Below are 22,446 nucleotides of genomic sequence, written 5' to 3'. Positions count from 1 at the left end.
ATTTTATTAATCCACTGGTTCTGTTCAGTGTAGGTTTGACATGAGCCATGCCATTTCATCTGGTAAGACCACAGACGGAAAAGATAGGGCGAAAGTTCAGTAGAACAAATTTAAAGTACCAGGTGTTACATACTTACCACATGTAGTTCTTGTGTACACTTGAGCCAATTAAAAATGTAAAAAGTAATCATGTATATGCTGAAAAAAAACACGTTCCGTAGCGCTACGACCCCCCCCCCTCCCCGCCCAAAAAACCCACCAGACAAAATACGTAGGAAAAAAGACAAAATAACCAGCGATACTGCCAAATCTTTTAACCACAGAGTGCTGAAGGTGCTGTATGCTGTGTTATCCTTAGGAAAGCTGCTTCTTCATCCTTTATACCAATTCTAAAATACGCTTTATGGTAACAGTTGTATATTTTGAATATCTAAAAAAACATAAATTTGGAAAATAATGATTTCTTATTTTCATTACAATATACTATTTCCACTATTTTTTTAGTACTAAGTTTAGGCTACACTCATTTAAATGACGATATAGTCATAATTATTTAATTAGTTTTTTAGTACGAAACGTCAATGCAAAATTACTTGAGGTAATTCTAATAAAGATCTATCAATGCCGAATCCCGTGTAAAGTTTGGCGATGGCGTAGTTCGCAAAACGAATTTCGTCACTAATCTTGAATCTCCTGGCTCTAAGAAGAGTTCCTGACACCAGTCCGGACACATGGAGTATGTACACAAAACCTCTGCGATCTTATTGGCGTAATGGTGGCAATTATGTGTTAAAGTTTTATAACGAGCAATGAATCGTTTATTATAATACACGGCACACCTTCGTAGGCAGTCAATGTCAAGCGTACTGTATCCAGCTGGAACGACCTCTCGGGAACTACGACAGAATTTAGACTTGGCCGGGCGTCTGGTGTGAGGTCTGTAAAACAGCTCAAAGTACCAACCATCGTAGTACACCCATCTATGGACCAGGGACCAGTACTTCCTCTCCGGAAGTGGATAGCTGACCAGCGCTCTCTTCTTGCGGCGGCGTATTGATCTCATGCATTCCACATCAGTTGTACCAAAATAGAAGGGACGTCCACTTTTCTTATCTATGTGAAAAGTAAAAAACGGAATAAAATTAACATTTTTGTTTTGAGTCTCAGTCTTAGAAAATTTGAGAGAGAGAGAGAGAGAGAGAGAGAGAGAGAGAGAGAGAGAGAGAGAGAGAGAGAGATTTACCTCCGCATGTTGGAATTTTCGTCCAGAAGTCAATCTGATAGGATTCATGGAAATAGGCAAGAATTATCCACAAACTCAGTACAGTCTAGATTCAAGATAGGACATTTGTAGTAAAAATACATTGATATTGATATCGTTTTTAGAATACACCATGGGAAACATCGGATACTTACCCTACATGTATATCCCTTCATATTTTGCGATTACCTTTTTCTCTATTTTTGCGATCATTTTTTTCATCGTAAACAACGAAACATACACTTTCTTATGTCATTTATTGTTTCCCTAAGCATTTACATAGGATGGCAAAATATGATAAAGAATTTATGTAGACTTAAAAAAGGTGACATAATTTATTTTTTTTATTTTTGGCAAACTTTGTAAACTCAAAAAAAAATACACCATGAAATTTGGCTAGTCTTCATTTATTTTTCAACTTTGAATTAAATTTAATGATTAAGATTTTTGATTGTAGTCTGGTAAACATAAATCTAGTTACATGTATTTGGATGGCCCGGAGGAAATTTTTTTCTAGTATATAAATGAATTGTTAAGTAAGGTCCATTAGTTTCTAAAATGTTAAAAAAGAATGCTCATCACCTACCATGCAGGTCCAAAATACACAATTCCATTTAACCATTGCACCATGATCGAGGACAATTTACAAAGTTACTGGGTGAATGTAGGATAATGAGTTCATGGTGTATTGTTTAATTGAAAATCCTTTAAGTAAACCGGACATAATACATCGCTTTAAATGTGCAGTATCGGATTAAATACGTCTGGAATTTAATAAAATTGTTTTGACAAGTCTTTTAATTCCTTTGACCATAACGCCCCGAAATACACCTATTTAAATTTTAAATGTTTTATCCTCTTATATATAAAATTCAATTTAAATACCTGTATTGACAGTACTTTTCATTTCTCTACGCGTCGGTTTTTTTTTCTTCATCTAAAAATATTAGTAATTTGCATTCTTTAATGCTAGTAAGATATTTTAGAAAACAAATAAAAGTATGAAACACTAATTTGCGAGTTGTTAAATTCGCGGGCATGTTGCTTCCCGATGGATTTTACAGCGATATGTAGAAAGTCACTTGTCTGTACTTCATATGATATGACGTCATAATTAACTTTGACGTCACGATCTGCATTCCTGTCGATAGTTCTCAGGGAATGTTTCTTAACATTAAAAGTGAATTATATCAAACTACATGTTTCCTTTACATAGATGCTGCCGTTAATGCGAGACGTACAGAATTCATTCATATTAAAAACCAGTATCAAATAATCGGCAGTTTTAAGGCTTCGTTTTAAGTAAAAGACTATTTATAAACTAGTGGTTTGGAGACTCTCCCTGCTACGTGTAAACAATTTCCATGCATGTAAAACTAGCTGCAATAATGTAGCCCTCTCCGATTTTTTTTTTTATATCTGATGTTTACTGGAGAGGGCTACAATTCCATAGGATCTCCGTAATGGTGCAAAATTTATTTTTTAATGCGACTGACTTCGGTATGAAAAGATCGATTTTATATTTGACTTCCTTTGGATAAAATGATTTTTAATTCAGGTTGAACAAACTAACCGTATACAAATCAAAACCAGATAAACACATCAGCATGTTTACCAGTCGTCTTTTTCAGCAGCCATGACAGTTCTCGCGTGATTTTATGGGATTTACGCTTGGAGTTTTAATGGGCATGATAACGTGAATGTCAGTGTAAATAATCGATCTTACCTCGTTCTATCACTAAAACACCATTTAAGGAAATGGTATATAATGAAAAATTCATATTTACCGCGTTAATTATGTGTAAAATAGGGGAATTCCTATATTCAGTTTAAGATCCGCTCCTAAATTCTCATTGGCTGTCCCAAAATAAAACCGGTCAAGGTCAGTAAACATGGCGGACAAATTCAACTTGCGTTGTTGACATACACGAAAAATAACCGATATATGGACTATACTTGATATTTTTGGATTAATTTATGCCATAAACATCCACAATATTTGAGTTCAGGTAAGAAATGCAGATGTTATCGTCATTTATATACGATTTGAGACGAAATCATTGCGGGAGTGAATCACTCCCGCACTTGCACCATTACAGAGATCCTATGGAGTTGTAGCCCTCTCCCCCCCCCCCCCCCCCCCCAAAAAAAAAAAAAGAAAAAAAAATCGGGAGAGGGCTACATTATTGCAGCTAATGTAAAACCAGCTTGGCGCAGGTGAAAGATCAACACAATTTTAGAATATTTTACGTAATATTGGTAGAGAATATAAGTACTAATGTGAATCGTGCTTGGGAAACTTACGGATTTACCCCAATTTTTTGTAAATCGCTTTTGATTAGTAAAAATGTGCATTATTTTGATGATTTTGTGGAATGTTTCAACAATATCTTCCATAAACGAAATATCTATTTCTTTCCCAAGCAAGAACTTCAAAGTATATGACTTAACAATAGATTTTTATTAAAAATATGTATGATTTAATGTCACTAATCACCTGCGCCGATGCGATTTATATAGATCATACGCATTATTAGGATTCGCCCGTCACGTGATTACAAAGTACATATGACGTCACAAAAATGCATCAAATGTAATGTTTAACATCGGTGTCAATAAATGTATCAGATTTTAAGAAATACTCCCGGTCAATGTATTTTTACGATGATTCAAAATATATCGTTTTCCAGCCGTATTTTAGCATCGGGACGCCTTAACATTGCTGCGTTGTCTAAATTTATCAAATTTGTTTTAAAGGATAGAATAATATCAAACTATTTCATATAAGACATTGCATTTCTTGGAAGAAAAAACATCCTAATAATTCTTAAAATCTTCTGCTGTTAGGGCTAAGCAAAAGATCTAAGGTACCTGAAATCGAAAGAGTTCAATGGCGCCTGATATGAATGTTCGAAATTCTGTGCATAAATCAGCTAAACAGGCTAAAAGTAATGTTTAAAATGATAAACGTCGCCTAAGCAATAAGTAGTTTTTAATCAATTTTACACAAATTTGCAACGACAAATGAGACATAACATATAGGCCATACAAAAAGACGTTTTCACAAATGTTCGTTCTGAAAACTCTCTCTCTCTCTCTCTCTCTCTCTCTCTCTCTCTCTCTCTCTCTCTCTCTCTCTCTCTCTACACATATAAAGTTAATAACGGTGATACCAATGTGTTGACGGTATATCACTAGTTTCAGTGCCGGGACATGACTTTAGTTGTAGAGTTTGGCGATGGCGTAGTTGTATGCCTAACAAATTTGGTCACCATTCTAGGATCCCCTTTTTCTAGGTACAGTTCTTCGCACCAGTCCGGACACATGGAGTATGTACACAAAACCTCTGCGATCTTATTGGCGTAATGGTGGCAATTATGCGTAAAAGTTTTATAACGGGCAATGAATCGTTTATTATAATACACGGCACACTTCCGGATACAGTCAATGTCGAGCGTACTGTATCCAGCGGGAATGGCTTCTCGGGAACTACGACAGAATTTAGACTTGGCCGGGCGTCTAGTGTGAGGTCTGTAAAACAGCTCAAAGTACCAACCATCGTAGTACACCCATCTATGGTTCAGGGACCAGTACTTCCTCTCCGGAAGTGGATAGCTGACCAGCGCCCTCTTCTGGCGGCGTATTGATCTCATGCATTCCACATCAGTTGTACCGAAATAGAACGGACGTCCCCTCTTCCTATCTATATGTAAAAGTAATCAAAGTACTGATAGTACTGAAAAGCGCTAACACAGCTTCTGTTTGTGTATAAAAGATAAAGGTATATAACATTTTAGCTTCTGTATACGCGATATATTTCCTCATCACTGCGTGGCAGCCCCTGCAATGACGTATGTAAGTCACGTACATTCAATTCACAATAGCCCATACTAGCCCGTGCAGTTATGTGCACAAACTCCTGAAACTGGTTCCCTAACCAGTTTAAATGATGTAAACTTCTGCTCATAGGGGGCGGTCATTCGTTGCACCGGAAGTAGATGTCTAACGACAATAAAGCGCTGAGCTATGCTTAGCGCTTTAAAAAGGAATTGAATGTATACTTTTTGTTTTGAACTATTTTTTTAGAATTCAAGAGAGAGAGAGAGAGAGAGAGAGACAGAGAGAGAGACAGACAGACAGACAGACAAACTTACTTCCACATGTTGGAATTTTCGTCCAGAAATCAATCTGATAGGATTCGTGGAAATAGGCAAGTATTACCCACAGAATCATTACAGTCTATAGAGAAAACCCAATACATAGATATTTATGGTCATTTGTATTAGATGTATACTGAAAGAAAAACCATCTAAGTTCATGTTTATTGAGATCACATATTGACATCGTTCACTCAAATTTAATATTGAAAATAATTGTCCAAAGTATGTTATAGAAACGGAAAGATAAAATGATCAAATTGATTTTTAGAAATTAATATTTTAAAAATAAATTACTATGTATCTTATTATAAATTTGTTTAAAAAAAATAAAACTTTCAACTTACTACACTCGTCAAAAATACACATTTCCTATTGAACATTGCTTCATGATCGGAAGAAATATGTTCATTACTGAGAGAAATTCAGACTTCCGTTGTGCATTGTATTATTGAAAATCCCTAAAATAAACTGGACACAATACATCGGTTTAAATGTGCAGAACCGGATTAAATACGTCAGGAATTCAGTTCGTTGTTTTTTTAAGTCTGCTTTAGCACTTTCAAAATGTATAGCAAATATTGTAACCTTTCATTTATTGAAACTCCTTTATTTAACAACCTTGTAAAACTTACAAGAATACAGCAAAACAATATCATCATAAAATGTAAATGAGAAATATATGTAATGCATATACTAAATACTCGTTTCCTACTGAACATTGCTTCATGATTGGAAGAAATATGTTCATTATTGAGAGAAATTCAGACTTCCGTTGTGCATTGTATTATTGAAAATCCCTAAAATAAACTGGACACAATACATCGGTTTAAATGTGCAGAACCGGATTAAATACGCCAGGAATTCAGTTCGTTGTTTAATCAAGTCTGCTAATTCTTCAGCCTTTAGCACTTTCAAAATGCATAGCAAATATTGTAACCTTTAATTTATTAAAACCCATTTATTTAACAAACTTGTAAAACTTACAAGAATACAGCAAAACAATATCATCATAAAATGTAAATGAAAAATATATGTAATGCATATACTAAATACTCGTTTCTACATGAAGATAAATTTAAACTAACATTTTGAAAGCGACTGGTTTGAACAATTTGCGTCAATCCGTCAAAGTACATGGTACATTTTCAGTGTTATTGCAAGATTTATCAGAGGGCTTTGGCATCTCTAATTGTCGATCACCATACAATCACCACCTCCACAAATAGATAGTCGTACACCATACAATCATCACCTCCACAAATAGATAGTCGTACACCAATCAGGACAAGATGAATTCAGACACATTATTTCTGCAAGTTTGTTGGCATAGTGATGACAATTATGAGTCAAAGCGTTGTACTGTTTCGTGAAACGTTCATTGTAGTAATCAGCACATCTGCGCACGCATTCAATGTCAAGCCGGGTGTATCCGGCGGGTTTGGCTTCACGGCGACTTGGACAATTCTCGGTCTTTGCTGCCCGCCGGGTATGGGGTTCGTAAAACAGCTCGAAATACCAGCCATCGTAGTAGATCCACCGATGAGTGAGCGACCAGAACTTCCGGTTTGGAAGAGAGGCTGATGTATTAAGCGACCTTTTCCGGCGTGTTCTGATCATGCGCATGCAGGCTACATCTGTGGTACCGAAATAGAATGGTTTACCATCACGTTTACCTATATTAAGAAATAGAAACAAAGTTAAGTTTAGATAATTTCCATTTTAAAATGACTCTCGTTTTTTTGACTTTCATAAATGAATATAATACAATCATGTATTATGTATGTATTGTTTTAAGACTAAAAGTCAAAACTTTAAGACAATTTCTGACAAACATTGCCCGGTACGATATGCTGATATTAAATTGTGTCTTTTTACTTTTTTGAAAATCATATATTTTTCTGTAAATTATTCTTATCAGAGCTACACATTTGTATGTAGTGAACTTTGATACCAACAGACCACACATTACAAGAATGTTCATAGGCGTCGGAACCCGGGGGGGGGGGGGGGGGGGGCTTAGTTATTTGAAGTTATGGGTATACCCCCCCCCCCCCGGAATTAGGATTTTTGGGAATAAGTTTTTTTTTCTTGTCAAGATTTCTGATGATTAGTCTAGCCCCCCCCCCACTTTCAATTTGCTTCCGACGCCACTGATGTTTGGTGTGGGTATCAATCGCTCAGATGAAAACTTACTACCACAGACTGTATTGGTTTTCCAAAAGGCGACGTGATACACCTCTTGAAAGTACGCCAATATTACAAGGACCACGAGGATTCCCTAAATTAAACAATAGCTGATCATCATGTTGTCTGTATTGTAAACATCCATACTCTGTCCCAAGATATTTTGCATAAGTACTCGATACTTACAAATACATGTATCTCAGAATTTAAATAATATTTATTTAAAACTATGAACATTTTCCAAGATTTCTTATCCGTTGAAATGCCCCCGTTAGGTTATCAGGTTTATATACACGGCTAAAAATGTGATGACTAGGAAGATTTTGTATTGCAGCAGATCCCGGATGATAACGTTGAAAAATTGCGCGAGGTAATTCGAGGGACTTCCGAATGGAGAAAAGACGTAAACTTTCCCATTATGAATCTCCGTAAGAAAACTATTTTCGTTCCTGTAAATTTTTTCCCAGTGAAAAATGATAATGTGACAATGAAGATATCTTGGAATTAAATTTTCCCTTTCATCGATTTCAATTGCACTTCTTACACAGGTATTTGTATTTTCATTAAAAATCTGCCAAATGCGCTGCATAAATATCTTGGGACAGACTTGAGTAGGCGAGGATATTTTGCTTGGTTGTAGTGTATGAACCTTAACGAGTGTTGTCATGGTAAGAAAACAAGCCAATAGCATAATTGCTGAAAAAATATTCAAAACGTTAACGTTGTAGGCAAACATTTGAATGAAAAATAATGTCACTGGAAATCATGTAACAATAGGAATGCTCACCACGATCAGGTACAAACACAACCGCTGTTTAGATCCACATGCTTTCATTGGTTACCCTGGTGATTTGGTAAATGTACCGCGCTGGTTTCATCAATTTGACGCAGGAGCTACGGGGAATAAGTTAGTACAGTATGTACCTGTTTAAGACGCCTGCCTACCTAGTACCTTTTAAAAAGAAATGTACGTGTTCGTATTCATATCATGCAGCAGGATTAGTAAATTGAAAGTAACAAAAATATAAAAAGACAAAACAAATCGGTAAGAGTTAAACCCAGAATACCACTAGTTTGGAATCAAATAGGGTAATGATAAAAGCATAACGCTTACCGACACGTTTCCAGCTCTAAACATTATTGATAGAAAATAAATGAGTGAAAAGTTTCCATAATAGTTCTTATTACGTTTTTAAGATACATCTTAGCTTACTGATCTCCTTGCACAGAAGAGCTTCGTTGACCATTATCAATTGACAAACTGTGGAAACTTTTAAATGTGAAACTTGTCTGTGAAAATAATTGACGAAAGTTTCAATAGATAAGCTTTAAAAGTTGGACATTGAATTTATTAAATAACAACCCAGTGAGGCCATTTAACAGATTCGAAGGTAACAAATTATGTAATTTGTTGTGAACATTTTCTCGCCGACACAGACAAGATATCATTATTTGCTATATCACGATAGGTGAACTACGGTAAGCATGAATTGCAGTAAATATTGAATGCACTGTATGCTTCAAATAGAAAAAGAAAGAAGAAATTAAAACCTGGAAAAGCTATTTTTTGAAATGTAGAAAAAAAGGCAACTATGAAATTTGACATTTAAATGGGGAACCTTTTGATATTTTGACAACTTTGTATTTTCAAAATTACATTGTATAGTGTAATTGATACTCAAATACTAATGACTCAAAACGAATATCAAGATGTATAAGAAAGATGTTTCACTTGAAGTCAAACCCGTAAGCACAAGCAACCATCAGTATTTTGATAGCATATACCGATTCATGTGTAATCACAATAAAAAGGATAAATGAAGAGAGAAATGTGAATTTATCAGGTTAAGTCTTGCGTGTTGAATAAGACAGCCCCTTTAAACATCTATCATTACCGGATTTCGATTTTGGAGGATTTGGTTTTAATATTTAGATATGAAGGATTGATTTATGTAGTTTTCAATATGAAGATTCTTTATCACCATTAAATCATAGTCGATTGATTTTTTTCTTCTAAAAGAGGAGGGGGGGGGGGGTAATAGTGGTGGGGTATTCAATGACCTCCGTTCATAACAAAATGCCAACCAATTGTGAGGCAGAAAAAGTGACAGTGTCTTATACTCTACTAATATATGATGTACAATTTAAACGTTGTTAACTTCTGTTGCTCCTTTTTGTAGTTTAAGCGATGTATCTAGATGGAACAGTTTTCATTTAACCTTTAATATTTCCATCAAATGGATGTCAACTAAGTGTTTCAACTGAAAGTCTCTGAACTTCTTCTGTCTTTGATATCAGAGCTCCAAGTTGTTATAAAAATTAATTATCATACCAGTAATTGATATCATAAGAAGAATTTTCTGTATCATGCATACGCTTTTTGAAATATATCGGGGTACTTCCGAGCTTTTAACCGTGCAGTGGTAATAAAAAGCACCCTATAATCGCTTACCTTATAGATAAATCACACGAATTGAGCGTTTTATCTCATTTTTAGTATTGATTGACAAAATCAAATAAAACTTCTTTATCTGACAAAATGAATTCAAGTGTCTTAAGAAAAGACATCAGATGAGTCGATCACAGAATGTGACAAAAATTAATCTTATTTCAGCATATACTCGGTATAGACGCGTAAATGATTCGAACAAATAAAGAAAATATCCCAGTCTCTGCTGGTAAGATCTAAAATTGATGAAATAGTCTAGTAATGCAATTTATTGTAAGATAAAATTCCAGATTATTTTCGTAGAAAAAACACCATAAAAACAAACCAAAAATGGTGTCGAATTTTTACCCCGTCTGAAAATGCAGCGGTTTTCAGGATTTTCTGTTAATTCAAATAAAGTTATACTTAAAAAAAAAGATGACTGTGACTTACCTAAACAAAGTGATATATTAAAAAATGAAAAGGAAAACCACTAACAAATAAAAACAACATCACAAGTTTTAAAAACCAATGAAATTCTTAATTCCACCAAGACCCGAGGATTCGTTGACCAAGGACTACTAACGTTAGGTACACCCCAGTAGAACGGGAAGATTTGAATCCAAAAAAATCCACAGCGTAAACAAACCACCAAACTCATTATACACCTACCTGTACATGTAATACTATTGTAATTCCAAACGAAGTGATACAGGAATATTGAATTACAATTAAGATTTATTACTGGAAATTGTAAAATTTGCTGCATTTATGAATGGTACTTGTAGCAATTCAGGAACAAGTCAACCCACTTATTACTGGTGAGAAGCATGTTAAGAGAAGATAGTACTGAGCGATACCCTTTAGTACATTTATGTATTCCGGTAGCAGTGGGAGATTTCAGATTAGTGAAGATTGCTTTTATCAAAATTTTATCACTTATCATCCCTAAATCATACACTACAGGAGAAAATATTTGTCCCTCTTTGCAAATCGTTGTTCAAAACATGGATGAGACATAAGGGTGACTAACATAGACAAATAGTACTGCGAGATACTCTTTGGTGCGCATTAAACAGCGATAGCGAACAAACCGGACCTTGAAGGAATGTCAATTCTTTATGATAATAAAAATACTGTTGATCTCTATATTTAACTGTTCCTAAATAGTTAAACCCCTTATATCGTCAAAGAATTGTCGTTGTTTGAACAATGTTAACTGTGTTTTAAGTGATCCTTTCTGTCAACAAAACAGTCAACTAGCGCCGTTACAGTGCTGCCACTTACATTCAATAATCAAGTACTTGACGTGTTAAAGCCGATTTACTCATCCTATTATCATGTAGTGTTGACGTCTAAAAATATGGAAACATATTTTTTTCTTCTCAAATTTTGTTTTAAAGCTTCCACATCACAAATCAAAAGAACGCAAACTTAAAAAGGCGAAATGACATTTCGAAAAGAGAGATAACTCTCATCAAAATAAGTGATCTATATTCCTCCTTAAAGAGGCTACTTTCGACTGTACCATAAAGCATACTGTACTTGATATGTGGTTACAATGGTTATATTGGTTATAATTTGATTTCTTGTAATAAACCATATTAACAAATTGAATGCATTTTTTTTTATCCGAGTACAGGGGTAAAATAAACATTGAAACGAAGAAGTTTACGGCACAAAGTTTTCAATTTTATTTGACGCGGTACGATCACACAGAGAGGGTGGGGCTTGTGGGCGTGTCCCTAGGACTCCGGGGGCTGACAGCGGGGGTTGTGGTGGACCACGGAGTGTTCGGCCTCATCCACAGTCACACCACGGCACTCCAAACCCTGCTCACAGGGGCAGTAACTCTCGTACAACTCGTGGTTAAAGATGTCGTGGGTCATAAAAGGAAGGCAGGTCTCGTTCTGAAAAAAAAGAGAGTGAAGTAAAACTCTGGTTCATATCATGAAAAAAATATTTGAACAACTTAACATGGTCACGATTTTTGTCGAATTTTATGTCGTGGGTCATAAACGGAAGGCAGATCTCGTTCTGAAATAAAAATAGAGAGTGAAGGAAAACTCTGGTTCATATCATGAAAAAATTATTTGAACAACTTAACATCGTTACGATTTTTGTCGAATTTTATTCTTCTATTTTTGTTTTTTTATAATGCTTTAGCAATGCATTTCTAATTTGAGTGTCAGTCGTAAAATTATAAGCAAGATAGAGAGCTCACAATTCTTTGTAATGTAAACAAGACTCGTGCCTTGTTTCTGTTTACATTTGTTCACTATACCGGTAAAAGTTCTTTTTGAAGCTAATTTTTCTTTCTACTTTTTCGTTTTTAAACATGAATATTCGATTCCTAGCGTTTGTCATATTCATATCAGGTATAGGCCTGAAATATTAATTTTTACCGTGTACACAAAATCTTGATATGAACTTTGTTTACCTAGTACAATGTACTGAATTGTGATCTGTTTACTTCGCTTATAACTCGACGATTGAAACTTGAAAGTTTTGTTGACTGTTAGAAATGCCTTACTAAAGTATTATGAACATCAAAAAACGGTAAAATATACATGTATTTGACCAAAAAAGTGACCATGTCCCATTCAGAAACACGCCGTGATTAATGCAAACTTCAACAAAGCTAATTCTGGAACGATGTAGTAATTCCTAGCAAAACATCCCCTTGTCTTAGAAAAAAATTATATCAGAGAAGAATTCCGGTGTGCAATACCAAGATAATGGTGCGAACAATTCTGTTTATATATTTGATATTTTATACGGAACTTTTACTACACAATATTTAAAGTTCTTACAAGTTTTCTATGTGGCTTGCACGTTCCATGGTCATGATTAAAAAGCCCGTCCAAAAACAATCGCTTTCTTCTTTTTCCGATGAAACTGCTGTGGACACAGCAGAGACTATCTTCACAATCGGATTGGTGGGAACATGTTCCGCCGCTTGTCACACTTCCGGATGGCCTAACCGTCACAGAGGGGTCAGGGGATTGAGACTAAACCACAACAAAGTTAATAGAAATGTCAAGTGATAAATGTTTAAAGGTGATGAAACTAAAGTGTCAGCTACAATATTTTCATCGGTTTTTACAGTGTACCTGAACACTGATAGTCATTATTATGACTCATAAAAAACAAATACTGTATCATTTACTTAAGGCTTGAATTCGTCAGCAATGGTGCTACGGGAACTTAAAAATTCCATCGAAATTTGTCCAAAGCTGACGACTTAAAAGAACACTTTCCCTTTTAATACTCACAGCAGCTAAAGCTACGACAAGTAAGAGAATCGGCAGTGTCTTCATGTTTAGGTCTGTGTCGGTGAATGAGAAGCGGGCACCTGTCAGGAGGTAGATAAGGACAGTCTACTCACCGGGAAAACTACACTACAAGGTCACAAAAAATGAAACTGCGCAGAGACACGTATAACTTTGTTGGAAAAGTCCGCCGACTTTCAAAATATTTCTGTACTGAACGATTAAGAAATAATTCCGTTTGCAGGAATCAAAATTTATTCCGTGGATATTACTTTGTTCCAGTGAAAAAGAAAGTACAACTATAGGAAAACACATATTGCGACCCTCAATGATGAAGCTATACGATTGTCTTGTTGTATAAGTACACAGTGATAGGAAAAAAATTAATTCAAATCAATTTTAAATGGCATTTATTGCTTCATCAGATATAGTGTAAACAGCATATTCAAACACAATCGTTGTTAGTAAAAAAAATCCACTGAGAAAAACGTTTACAGAGAATTCAGAAACACAAAGTGTTCACGTCATGCAATGAAAATAACACAACCGGATATTTGTATATAGCCTATTCATGAAAAACAACGGTTTGTCTCGAAATGACGTCATTCAATGATGGTGTCCGTGACCATGGTGATGGTTCTTATGACGACATACAACGACAGGCACGTGGGAATGATGCACGATGTAGTCACTGACGCTACCCATGAATGTCCTGCGTAGTTTCCCGTGGCCCCGTGACCCACATAGTATGACGTCAGCGTTTTGTTCATGCGCCTCGTGGACAACTGTTTCACCGGGTTTTCCCACGAGAGGTTTCACCTCTCCTGTAACCTGTAAACAATGGAGAAAACCCGTCAGAATAACTAATCAAATGTATAATAGTGAAATACATGTACTGTAAAATGCTGTCATAGCACCGAAATCCTGCACTGCAGAGTATTACTGTAATTACATCGAAAGAATGAATACACAACGTGTTACAGTTTCCATAAACCGCGATAATGTGTTGAACAAAACATGTACATAGATATACTTAATTGTCCCTGCATGTACATGTAGTATACTCTAGTTTACTTTACAATAGAATCATTTCATCCACAGAATGAATGATGGACAGGACAAAAACTTTACTTAATATATGTACCATGTTTCATCATCAATATGATAAACAACAAATTGAGATATACACTGTCTTAATACGGAATAAACATTGGACAAATCCTTTACTACAAGGTTTTAATATCATTCTATAGAAATCCTCCAATAAATTGTCCCGATATCAACATACTAATTGGAATGGACATATTGTGTATTACACTGCCCTAAAAAAAAAACAGAATTGACCTGAGTTTTACAATGTCTCATACTTACACCAGCAGAGGCCAATTTGGTCCTCAACAAGTCTAGGATAACTTTATTTTCTTTCGCTTCCTCCTCCAAAACGTTCCCTAGCGCCTTTACGTCAGATCCCAGAGCTATGAAAAAGAATAGAGTCCTAATGAAATAATTAAGTTGCATGTGCAAATATTGGATCAAACAACAAAAATATCCCTCACACCCTCCCAAACACAACCGGTGAAGAGATATTGATGACTATGGAAATTAAGAATCTCTTTATTGACCGATGCAAATTCACATGTATGTGATGCGATTCATGCAAGTCATTCCAATAGGGTCACTAAGCTAGGAGTCGTCTCTGCAAGCCAAGGATTTTGGCCTACTCCTAATCCCATACATGGAAAGCAGAGCGGACCGGAAACGCCTGGCTTGAAAAGATGACTGAGTATGAGGTAGTTTTTGGCGACAAAAAATAAACTTGATCCTCCCCTTTGTAATTGTCTTCAATATATCGAAAAGCATTACAGGATTTCTATCTTAACGCCAGCTCGTGCGCACGTAATCTACCATTGCATGATAGCAATTCGTTTAAAAATCATTAAAGTTCGATGTTCTTCTGCGTTGGTCCGAAGCATGAATGACAATATCAGGTTGTAATATGACCTAGTGTGCATTTTGATGTTACACACAATTATAACTCGAACTGGGTGCATGCTTTAAAATACTGCGAAAATTCCTTACTTCAACAGTGTTTATATTCCGCTAAATCAAAACCTTTAACCATTAAAGCAGAAAACCCGAGGACATTTTTATTGTTCAACGCTTTTCCAGTTTCGACATAGAGCCAATAATTAAGTGAATGGTGTACTGCCCTTTAATATTCTACTTTTGATTTCATTAATTAGTAGTGTGGTTTAGTCTGTAAGCAGAAAACCACCGGGTTCTGGGATTATTCAGTTTAATTTGATTATGCCTGTATTGTATTTGAAAATTGCTCAAATTAACCAAATCAACATTTTCATCTGTATGCATCATAGGTCACCAGAGTTTCGTGTATTTATGTACACACTACCAGTCTGCATTTGTAACGTTATATATGTGGACAATACCAGGAGTAATGGCTACACGGGCCTCTGTATTGATTTACCACAAACCACTGTCAGATCATCTAGATAATGCTACTTTAGATCAGCAGATGCTGTAGAGGCTTAGGCTCGATAGTGATTTGTTACTAATCCAAGAGCAATGAATTATTATTTTTTACACCTCACAGGTCTATATGGCGTATTTTTATGCTCCACCATAAATATATGAAATAATCATGAATTCAGAGCTTTGATGACTGAGGTATAACTGGCACTTTTAATAAAATTCAGTCTTTCTTCATATTCAAAATCTCTCTCTCTCTCTCCCTCTCTCTCTCTCTCTCTCTCTCTCTCTCTCTCTCTCTCTCTCTCTCTCTCTCTCTCTCTCTCTCTCTCTCATAAACATACTAATTTATATCATTCATTGAATTAGGTTTGGTGTTCCTTTTCATGTTTTAATACCTGCATGAGAGATGCTTTTGGCCTCAAAACTATGCACGACTGTCAAGTAATCCCCATCCATCTTGAAATTTTCAACATACCCTGAAAACAGACATTTATCAAATAATTAAATGCATACAACATCATGCCAAATACAGATTTGCAGATTTCACCTACTATTAAGAACCCAGGGGGATATTAAACCAGAGCTAAACTTCAGGATAAATTAAAGACTAGCGTTTCTGATTTCTTTCATATCAGTGTGTTAGCCTTAAGGCTTTGATGATCTTTTTTCATCTCTTGCTAAAGGACAGAGTCTATCTCATATATCCACAAATAATAATAGTTTGTGCATATTTGGTCTAGTTTAAGGATAAAAAAAATTCTGCATTGTAGGAGGTGCGCATTTTTTATCACAGCTCTGATTAAACTAAGTCAGCTACAAACATGAGCAAAGATCTGCACGCTAAAAAAAAGTGCGAGTCTAGTTGTGATAGTGTAAATGTTTACATTCCCCCTCTGGTCATATATATATACTGTGTATTTTAAAGTAACTGGCCTCGACTTATCATATCATATTCCTTCGTTTGTACGTATATATGTCTTCAGTGTGTGTACTGTCCATACATGTCATATGCCGATATGTACACAGCACAGATAGGTCAGCTGATGACCCTCAGGCCTCGTCAACAAACAGTGAAATTTACATTCCTTGTTGATATTAATGCGCCGATATAGGAGAGAATGCATGTTTTAATCAAATACAGAAACCAATTATTTGGCTGAATGAGTATATTTTAATAAAAGAAACAAAATATATTACTATTTACAATGACATTCTGGTCAATAAACATATAACAGAACATTACGACGCTGTTACATGTACACACGGTCACTCATCTCTGAAATCATGAACGACCTAAAGTTACACTGTCTGTATACAACAAATACACGTGCTGTGAATTAAAAACTTACAGTTGAAAGCATAGTCTGCATACTCGCTTCCATCCATAGCCAGTACCACGCGGCGTTTCGGGGTTTCTGCCATCTTTCACTAACTGTTGTGCTTCGAACTTTATTGTAGGTCAAGCGTCACACGCCTTTTAAGAGTTGTCGTTCGTTGAAATATGCGGATCCAGTCGGGAGTGGGAAATGTGAACAAATTACCGAACTTCGAAACAAGGTGGATAGGGGAGGCGTGTTCAACAGTGTAGGTGATTATTGAAAAATCGTAAATACATTTGTGGATGCTAAGTTTTGGTAACTATACCTCACGAATTTAAGTACTCTGTAATTTCCTGAGGTGGGAAGGGGGGGGGTCCTTATCGCAACTTCTCAGACATTTCCGGCTCGTGCTCGCTCGTGCTCGATTTTTCCTAGTTTGCTGGAGGGGCCTGCGATTGGGTTGAGTCAGGACCCCAAATTACCCCAAATTTTAAACTGGCACCCCCAAAACAGGTTGGTATAAATCGTTTTGTAGACAAAATCATAAACAAAGTCAAACTTTTAAAAATAATTTTTACCATAAATATGCCCATTGTGATCCTGAAAAAGCCAGTCCTTTGGGTAATTTTATTTTCAATTGATTAAGGACGTTAAGGGGTATATCAGAAAATTCTGTACGTAAATAAAATTACAAGAGCTTAAATTCGCTTTGCAAATTTTTTCGATTATCTCATTTGATTGCAGATTTATCTATTTTTTAAAAAAATAAGCAAGTGTAACATAAAATTATTTGTTTTGAAATAATTATTCTTAATTTTAAATAGGATACAAGTCCAAAAAAGATTTTGTGAAAGTCAAATTTCATGTATTCTTTATGTATGAAAAAGCGCCGATTTCCGCAATCGTTCTATTTTTAGCAACGGCCCTATCTTTAATAATACCGATGGAACAGCCAAATGAGTAAAATTTGATAATAACACACATGTATCTTCATATACATGTTTGAGAAATATAAAAAAATTCTGTAGGCATTTTACTTACAATGTATCTACTGGGGTATGGACCATTACCTTAATTGACGACGTAACGGACAATTTTTATCAGCAGATTTAAAGTATTTGGAAGTAATATCATACTTTAAAAACAGTGTATAATAGTTACCTCACACAGATGCTTGAAAACAGGACCGAAAGGATTTCTGCCTTCCTGGATATTTTCATTAACATAAAGATCTGTCCGGATATTCTGAGGAAATTCTGGAAGCTGAGTATTGAGCAGCCAGAGAAACGACCGAAATTGGAAACGAAAACACAAAAAACGTTTCTCTTTTAAACATTTAAGGGTAAATTGATTAAAATATAGATATCTTCATAAACGGAAAAGAGTACAAATTCATTTCCCAAAACTGCAATCTACAGCGCACAAAAAAATTGCGCTAGCTTTGGACTGATTAACCTTATTTCCGAACACATTTTATACAAATATTTCATTCCGAAACATTCCTCGAACTTTTTACTACGGATATCAACACTTAGGTGGCAGGGGACAGTTTTTTTTGATTCAATTCATTGTAGCCAAGGGATGCATGTCTTCGGAACTCTGTAACTAGAATTTCCTCTGTTCCAATTCAGCACAAATACCTTTATATCACTCTTTATAAGGCCAATCACCATTTTCTGAGGAAAATTACTAGTCAATGTCTGTAAAATTCTCTACATAATGGTTGTTATGAGATTTTGACCCTTTCATATTTTGCTAATTTTTTATGATTTTTCAGCTTTTAGACCTCCCCAGCTTTTTCCCTGCAGAGGGTTGACCTTCCGTTCCACGTGCATATGTTGCACTATCACATGTCAGAAACTTACCGGTGTATAGTTTACAATGTCCCATCCACCTAGTTTTCGTGTTAATTTACCTCCCGTCTGTAACTTGCAATTTCACTGTGTAAAGTCAACACAACGGTCATACCCGCTGGTTTCGCATTTTACTTCTGATTCTCACGTACCTAACATAAGGGGCCTACATATTGCATATCAATTTCAACAAGAGACACCCCTCTAACTAATGATAATGATTAATAACCATTTCATGAATTTAAGCAACACTCATAAGCCTTCAAGTACAGCAACTCTCAATTTTACAAAAATATTGACCGGGCACTTTATCCGAAACTGTCCCTTGCTACCTTAACTTGCCTCTGATATTCTTTTAAAACACCATCACCAGCCCCGTAAAGTAAAGTGGTGCATTTTGTTTACATGAACAAATAGCGACTCGTACGATAGTAAATTGACTGAGGAATTTAATGGTACTAATGTTTTCCACAGAATTTGTGTGAAAATAAAGTTAATCAGTCCAAAACAAGCGCAATTTTTTGTGCGCCGTAAATTGCAGTTTTCTACTATGGGAGGACCTGTACGTAGCTCTCAGGTTGTCCATCCAAATTTCTGAAGACTGGGAGCTACAGACCTGCAGCTACACACAGCGCAGATCGTGCGCTTATGTAGAAATCTGTATTTTATTCACTGACAGGTCTTAGTTATCATTAACATGTAGTTAGTTTTTTTTAAATTTCAATTTTGGACACAGTATGTAGAAAAATGAACAATATATGGACAATGGTACGACATATTAGGCATTGTGTGATATTTTTAGAGCATTGAATGCTTATTTTTGGATGTCGTCGGTCCTATGACACTACAAGCGGTGCAGACAAATTGAATATTGCGCGTTAGCTTATATTTATATTTTCATACTGATGTCTATTTGTATGAAATATTGTGTTTCGCCGCTTTAAAGCCATAATTTGCGCTTTTAGTCAGGGATATGAAACATACATTGAACAGTCATATTTTAAAACATGTAATTTAGTTAGCTTCCGCGACAAAAAATACAGTGCCAGAAACTTTGTGGAGAAAAATCTTTTTTATTAAAGAGTAGGTATATATTGATGATTGTTTTCCAAAAGTACATATTAAATTGGTCATGTTAGATTGAATGTTTCATTTAATTAAAAAAAAAATTATATACTCAAAACACGTGAAGACGTTTGTACCGGTATCTATGCTCATGGCGCATGAATTAGCAAACTGTATTCATAGAAAATTGAACGGCGCAGATTTCCAATGTAAACATATGGGGAAATATACGTAAATATTAGATAGAAATTACAACACTTAAAAAACTACATTTTTGATTCCCAAAAATCTACCACCTTCATTTTCATTACTAAATGAAAATAAAGGTAGTAGATTTTTGGGAATCAAAATTTGTACAGGACAGTGGCACGAGACAATTTTTTGATACAACTCACTGTAGCCCGGGATATGGGTCGGGGGAGGGGGGTGCATGTCTTCGGAACTCTGTAACTAGACTTTCCTGAGATCCCATTCAACTCATATAACTTTCATTCTCTCCTTATAAGGCCCAATACGAATTTCAGAGGAATTTTATAAAAACAAAACAGGTAAAATTTTCTACATAGTGGTTTTCTGAGATTTTGACCCTTTCACAAATCGCTCATTTTTCATGATTTTTCAGTTTATTTTTTTATTATTTTCCCCAGCTAAATTCTAGCTGAGTTGACAATCCGTATCGTATTTGATCTTCCATATACCTAATTTTCGTGTTATTTCATCTCCTGTCTGTAACTTGTAATTTCATTGTTGATTAAATGTCAACCCAAACATTGTTTGTTTGTTGATGTTTTTAATACAAAGCAAGAAAAAGCTTGCTCAGAATTCAAAAAATAACTAATAAAGATACAGAGGTGTTATTTTTTAATGGTAATCACAAATGAAGTAAACTACATTCATAATTACTTTTTCAGTTTTAATACACTTGTAAACCCCAAACAAGGACCTCGGCAGGGGACAGTCGATTTACTTGTTCCGCCATAATCTGTAGCTTTACATATTGCCCTTTGGTGTTATAAGGGCACCAAAATGCAATCCTCTGGCCATTTGAAGCGTGTCCCGTGAAGTGACCGCAGAGCTTCATGTTGCGAGGATCACTACCGACTCTAACATCAAGGTCATGTATCTGATTACCTGAAGTAAAGGCAGTAAAATATGCATTAGGTTTGTCCTTTTCTTTTTGTATGTTTTCACTATTAAACAGCATTTTTATTTAAAATGACTCTTTTGAATTTAAACATTAACAGTCTGCACACAAGATGTTTGTTCAAGGTTAATGTCATTCCATTTTATATGGTTACGAAACCCATTACTGCTTGCACTTTGATTGTTGGGTATATCACGTTATTCAAAAAACAAACTTGTAATCAGTCGAAATTGTTTGCATTACTATAATAATTGTTTATCGAAGAAAATGGATAAACTTTTGATAACGGGGACGTTAGTGATTTTTTTGTGCACGCTTTTACCATGTATCCTTATTTTTCAGGCATTAATTAAAGGAAGGAACTAAACAGTATGAATAATGTACATGTGCATACTATTAGATAATAACATACCGTAAATTAAACTAAACAATGTTTGAATTGTAGATCAATTAATCGTATATTAGATAATTTTTTCGCTTTAATTTACATTTGAAACGTCACTTTTCTCAACACTGTAATTTATGCAGTTCAGAGAATAAAGAAATTGTCAAATTGGATGCTATTTTACATTAGATTGCGTAGTGGCTTTCACTTATCGTTGTTTGAATAAGTGGACGTGACATGAAAGTTCAATCGTTTACTACTGATATAATTTCAGAACATTTCTTCACACAAAATAATCAACAGTTAAATTAGTTAAAGTTGTCAAGCTACATGTATTTTCGATTTTGATTTGACTTCTTTTAAAGTGTGTAGGCATTAAAAAATTGAAATTAGTTTCCACAGCCAAATATTTAACTATTGTCCACTCATTGAACTCAAATTTGATACCCACTCAAAATTCTGAGGTTGGTTTTTAAAGATTTTTACAAAATATTAGTCAATCACTGTATATGGTAAACATAAAAACGTGGTATTTGAACATTGATACTATTCATTCAAGAAACTACTTGTCATACAATCAACTTACCACAGCACCCGCTTCTGGCAAACACCTCTATTTCATGGACTTCATAGGTTGCTCCCAGATCTATTATCAACCACGGGTGTTTCTCGAGTCCAGCATGAGCGAAGTCGGTCCGGATACCGTTTACAGCTTTCGATCCTGGGTATGGGGAATTTGAGGAAAACTCAGAACTAAGAGTCACCTTTTTCGAGTATGCCACATTTTTGAGTTCTTCGTGGCCTAAAGTAACGTTTACGTGCAGCAAGAGAGCAATGAAGAGTAACAATGACATCGTAGCCGGTGTTTGCAATTGGTAATGCACT

General features: G+C 35.3%; 3 protein-coding genes and 1 long non-coding RNA gene across 8 annotated transcripts; all 4 read right to left on the bottom strand.

Annotated features, from left to right (window-relative positions):
- Positions 1–503: 503 nt before the first annotated feature.
- Positions 504–10,668, bottom strand: LOC105330075 (uncharacterized). Of its 5 annotated transcripts, none has more exons than XR_010712792.1 (6): positions 10,487–10,668; positions 8,393–8,557; positions 7,615–7,699; positions 5,766–7,094; positions 5,416–5,500; positions 4,245–4,964 (listed from the first exon to the last, which is right to left on the bottom strand). XR_010712792.1 is itself a non-coding variant. In XM_066081276.1 (5 exons), the coding sequence occupies exons 3-5, from the start codon at positions 5,799–5,801 to the stop codon at positions 4,462–4,464; spliced, it is 624 nt and encodes a 207-aa protein (XP_065937348.1). In that variant the 5' UTR covers positions 5,802–7,094; positions 7,615–7,699; positions 8,393–10,464; the 3' UTR covers positions 4,165–4,461. The 5 variants fall into 5 exon arrangements, 1 of the variants encoding a protein (XP_065937348.1); XR_010712791.1 differs by lacking the exon at positions 10,487–10,668 and adding an exon at positions 8,794–10,464; XR_010712789.1 differs by lacking the exon at positions 10,487–10,668 and adding an exon at positions 8,720–10,464 and having other exon boundaries at positions 4,246–4,964.
- A 1,044-nt stretch (positions 10,669–11,712) lies between these two features.
- LOC105330076 (uncharacterized) lies at positions 11,713–13,468 on the bottom strand. Its single transcript, XM_011431652.4, has 3 exons — positions 13,309–13,468; positions 12,847–13,044; positions 11,713–11,943 (listed from the first exon to the last, which is right to left on the bottom strand). Exons 1-3 carry the CDS (start codon positions 13,351–13,353, stop codon positions 11,779–11,781), a joined length of 408 nt encoding a protein of 135 aa, XP_011429954.1. The 5' UTR covers positions 13,354–13,468; the 3' UTR covers positions 11,713–11,778.
- A 230-nt stretch (positions 13,469–13,698) lies between these two features.
- LOC105330077 (universal stress protein Slr1101) lies at positions 13,699–17,304 on the bottom strand. Its single transcript, XM_011431653.4, has 4 exons — positions 17,145–17,304; positions 16,191–16,271; positions 14,677–14,780; positions 13,699–14,136 (listed from the first exon to the last, which is right to left on the bottom strand). The coding sequence occupies exons 1-4, from the start codon at positions 17,215–17,217 to the stop codon at positions 13,912–13,914; spliced, it is 483 nt and encodes a 160-aa protein (XP_011429955.2). The 5' UTR covers positions 17,218–17,304; the 3' UTR covers positions 13,699–13,911.
- A 3,574-nt stretch (positions 17,305–20,878) lies between these two features.
- On the bottom strand, positions 20,879–22,446 carry LOC117680587 (uncharacterized). The gene is made up of 2 exons (XR_010712787.1): positions 22,148–22,446; positions 20,879–21,163 (listed from the first exon to the last, which is right to left on the bottom strand). It is a non-coding gene; the product is annotated as an uncharacterized lncRNA (long non-coding RNA).

The sequence above is a fragment of the Magallana gigas genome, chromosome 4, assembly GCF_963853765.1.
Source record: "Magallana gigas chromosome 4, xbMagGiga1.1, whole genome shotgun sequence".
Taxonomy (NCBI): Eukaryota; Metazoa; Mollusca; class Bivalvia; order Ostreida; family Ostreidae; genus Magallana; species Magallana gigas.
The sequence above is the reverse complement of the archived record's forward strand: the minus strand, read 5'-3'. Positions and strand labels throughout refer to the sequence as shown.

What these genes read in the sequence shown, in the direction of transcription:
- LOC105330077 (XM_011431653.4), bottom strand. Translation starts at nt 17,217, where the DNA reads ATGGCAGAAACCCCGAAACGCCGCGTGGTACTGGCTATGGATGGAAGC. An exon ending in TGCAGACTATGCTTTCAACT is followed by an intron (nt 16,272 to 17,144) that starts GTAAGTTTTTAA and finishes GTCTGTTTTCAG; the next exon opens with GGTATGTTGAAAATTTCAAG. An exon ending in CCAAATTGGCCTCTGCTGGT is followed by an intron (nt 14,137 to 14,676) that starts GTAAGTATGAGA and finishes CATTGTTTACAG; the next exon opens with GTTACAGGAGAGGTGAAACC.
- LOC105330075 (XM_066081276.1), bottom strand. Translation starts at nt 5,801, where the DNA reads ATGTTCAATAGGAAATGTGTATTTTTGACGAGTGTA. An exon ending in GTGTATTTTTGACGAGTGTA is followed by an intron (nt 5,501 to 5,765) that starts GTAAGTTGAAAG and finishes TTTTCTCTATAG; the next exon opens with ACTGTAATGATTCTGTGGGT. An exon ending in GAAAATTCCAACATGTGGAA is followed by an intron (nt 4,965 to 5,415) that starts GTAAGTTTGTCT and finishes TTTTACATATAG; the next exon opens with ATAGGAAGAGGGGACGTCCG.
- LOC105330076 (XM_011431652.4), bottom strand. Translation starts at nt 13,353, where the DNA reads ATGAAGACACTGCCGATTCTCTTACTTGTCGTAGCTTTAGCTGCT. An exon ending in TTGTCGTAGCTTTAGCTGCT is followed by an intron (nt 13,045 to 13,308) that starts GTGAGTATTAAA and finishes GTTGTGGTTTAG; the next exon opens with TCTCAATCCCCTGACCCCTC. An exon ending in GCAAGCCACATAGAAAACTT is followed by an intron (nt 11,944 to 12,846) that starts GTAAGAACTTTA and finishes CTTTTTTTTCAG; the next exon opens with AACGAGACCTGCCTTCCTTT.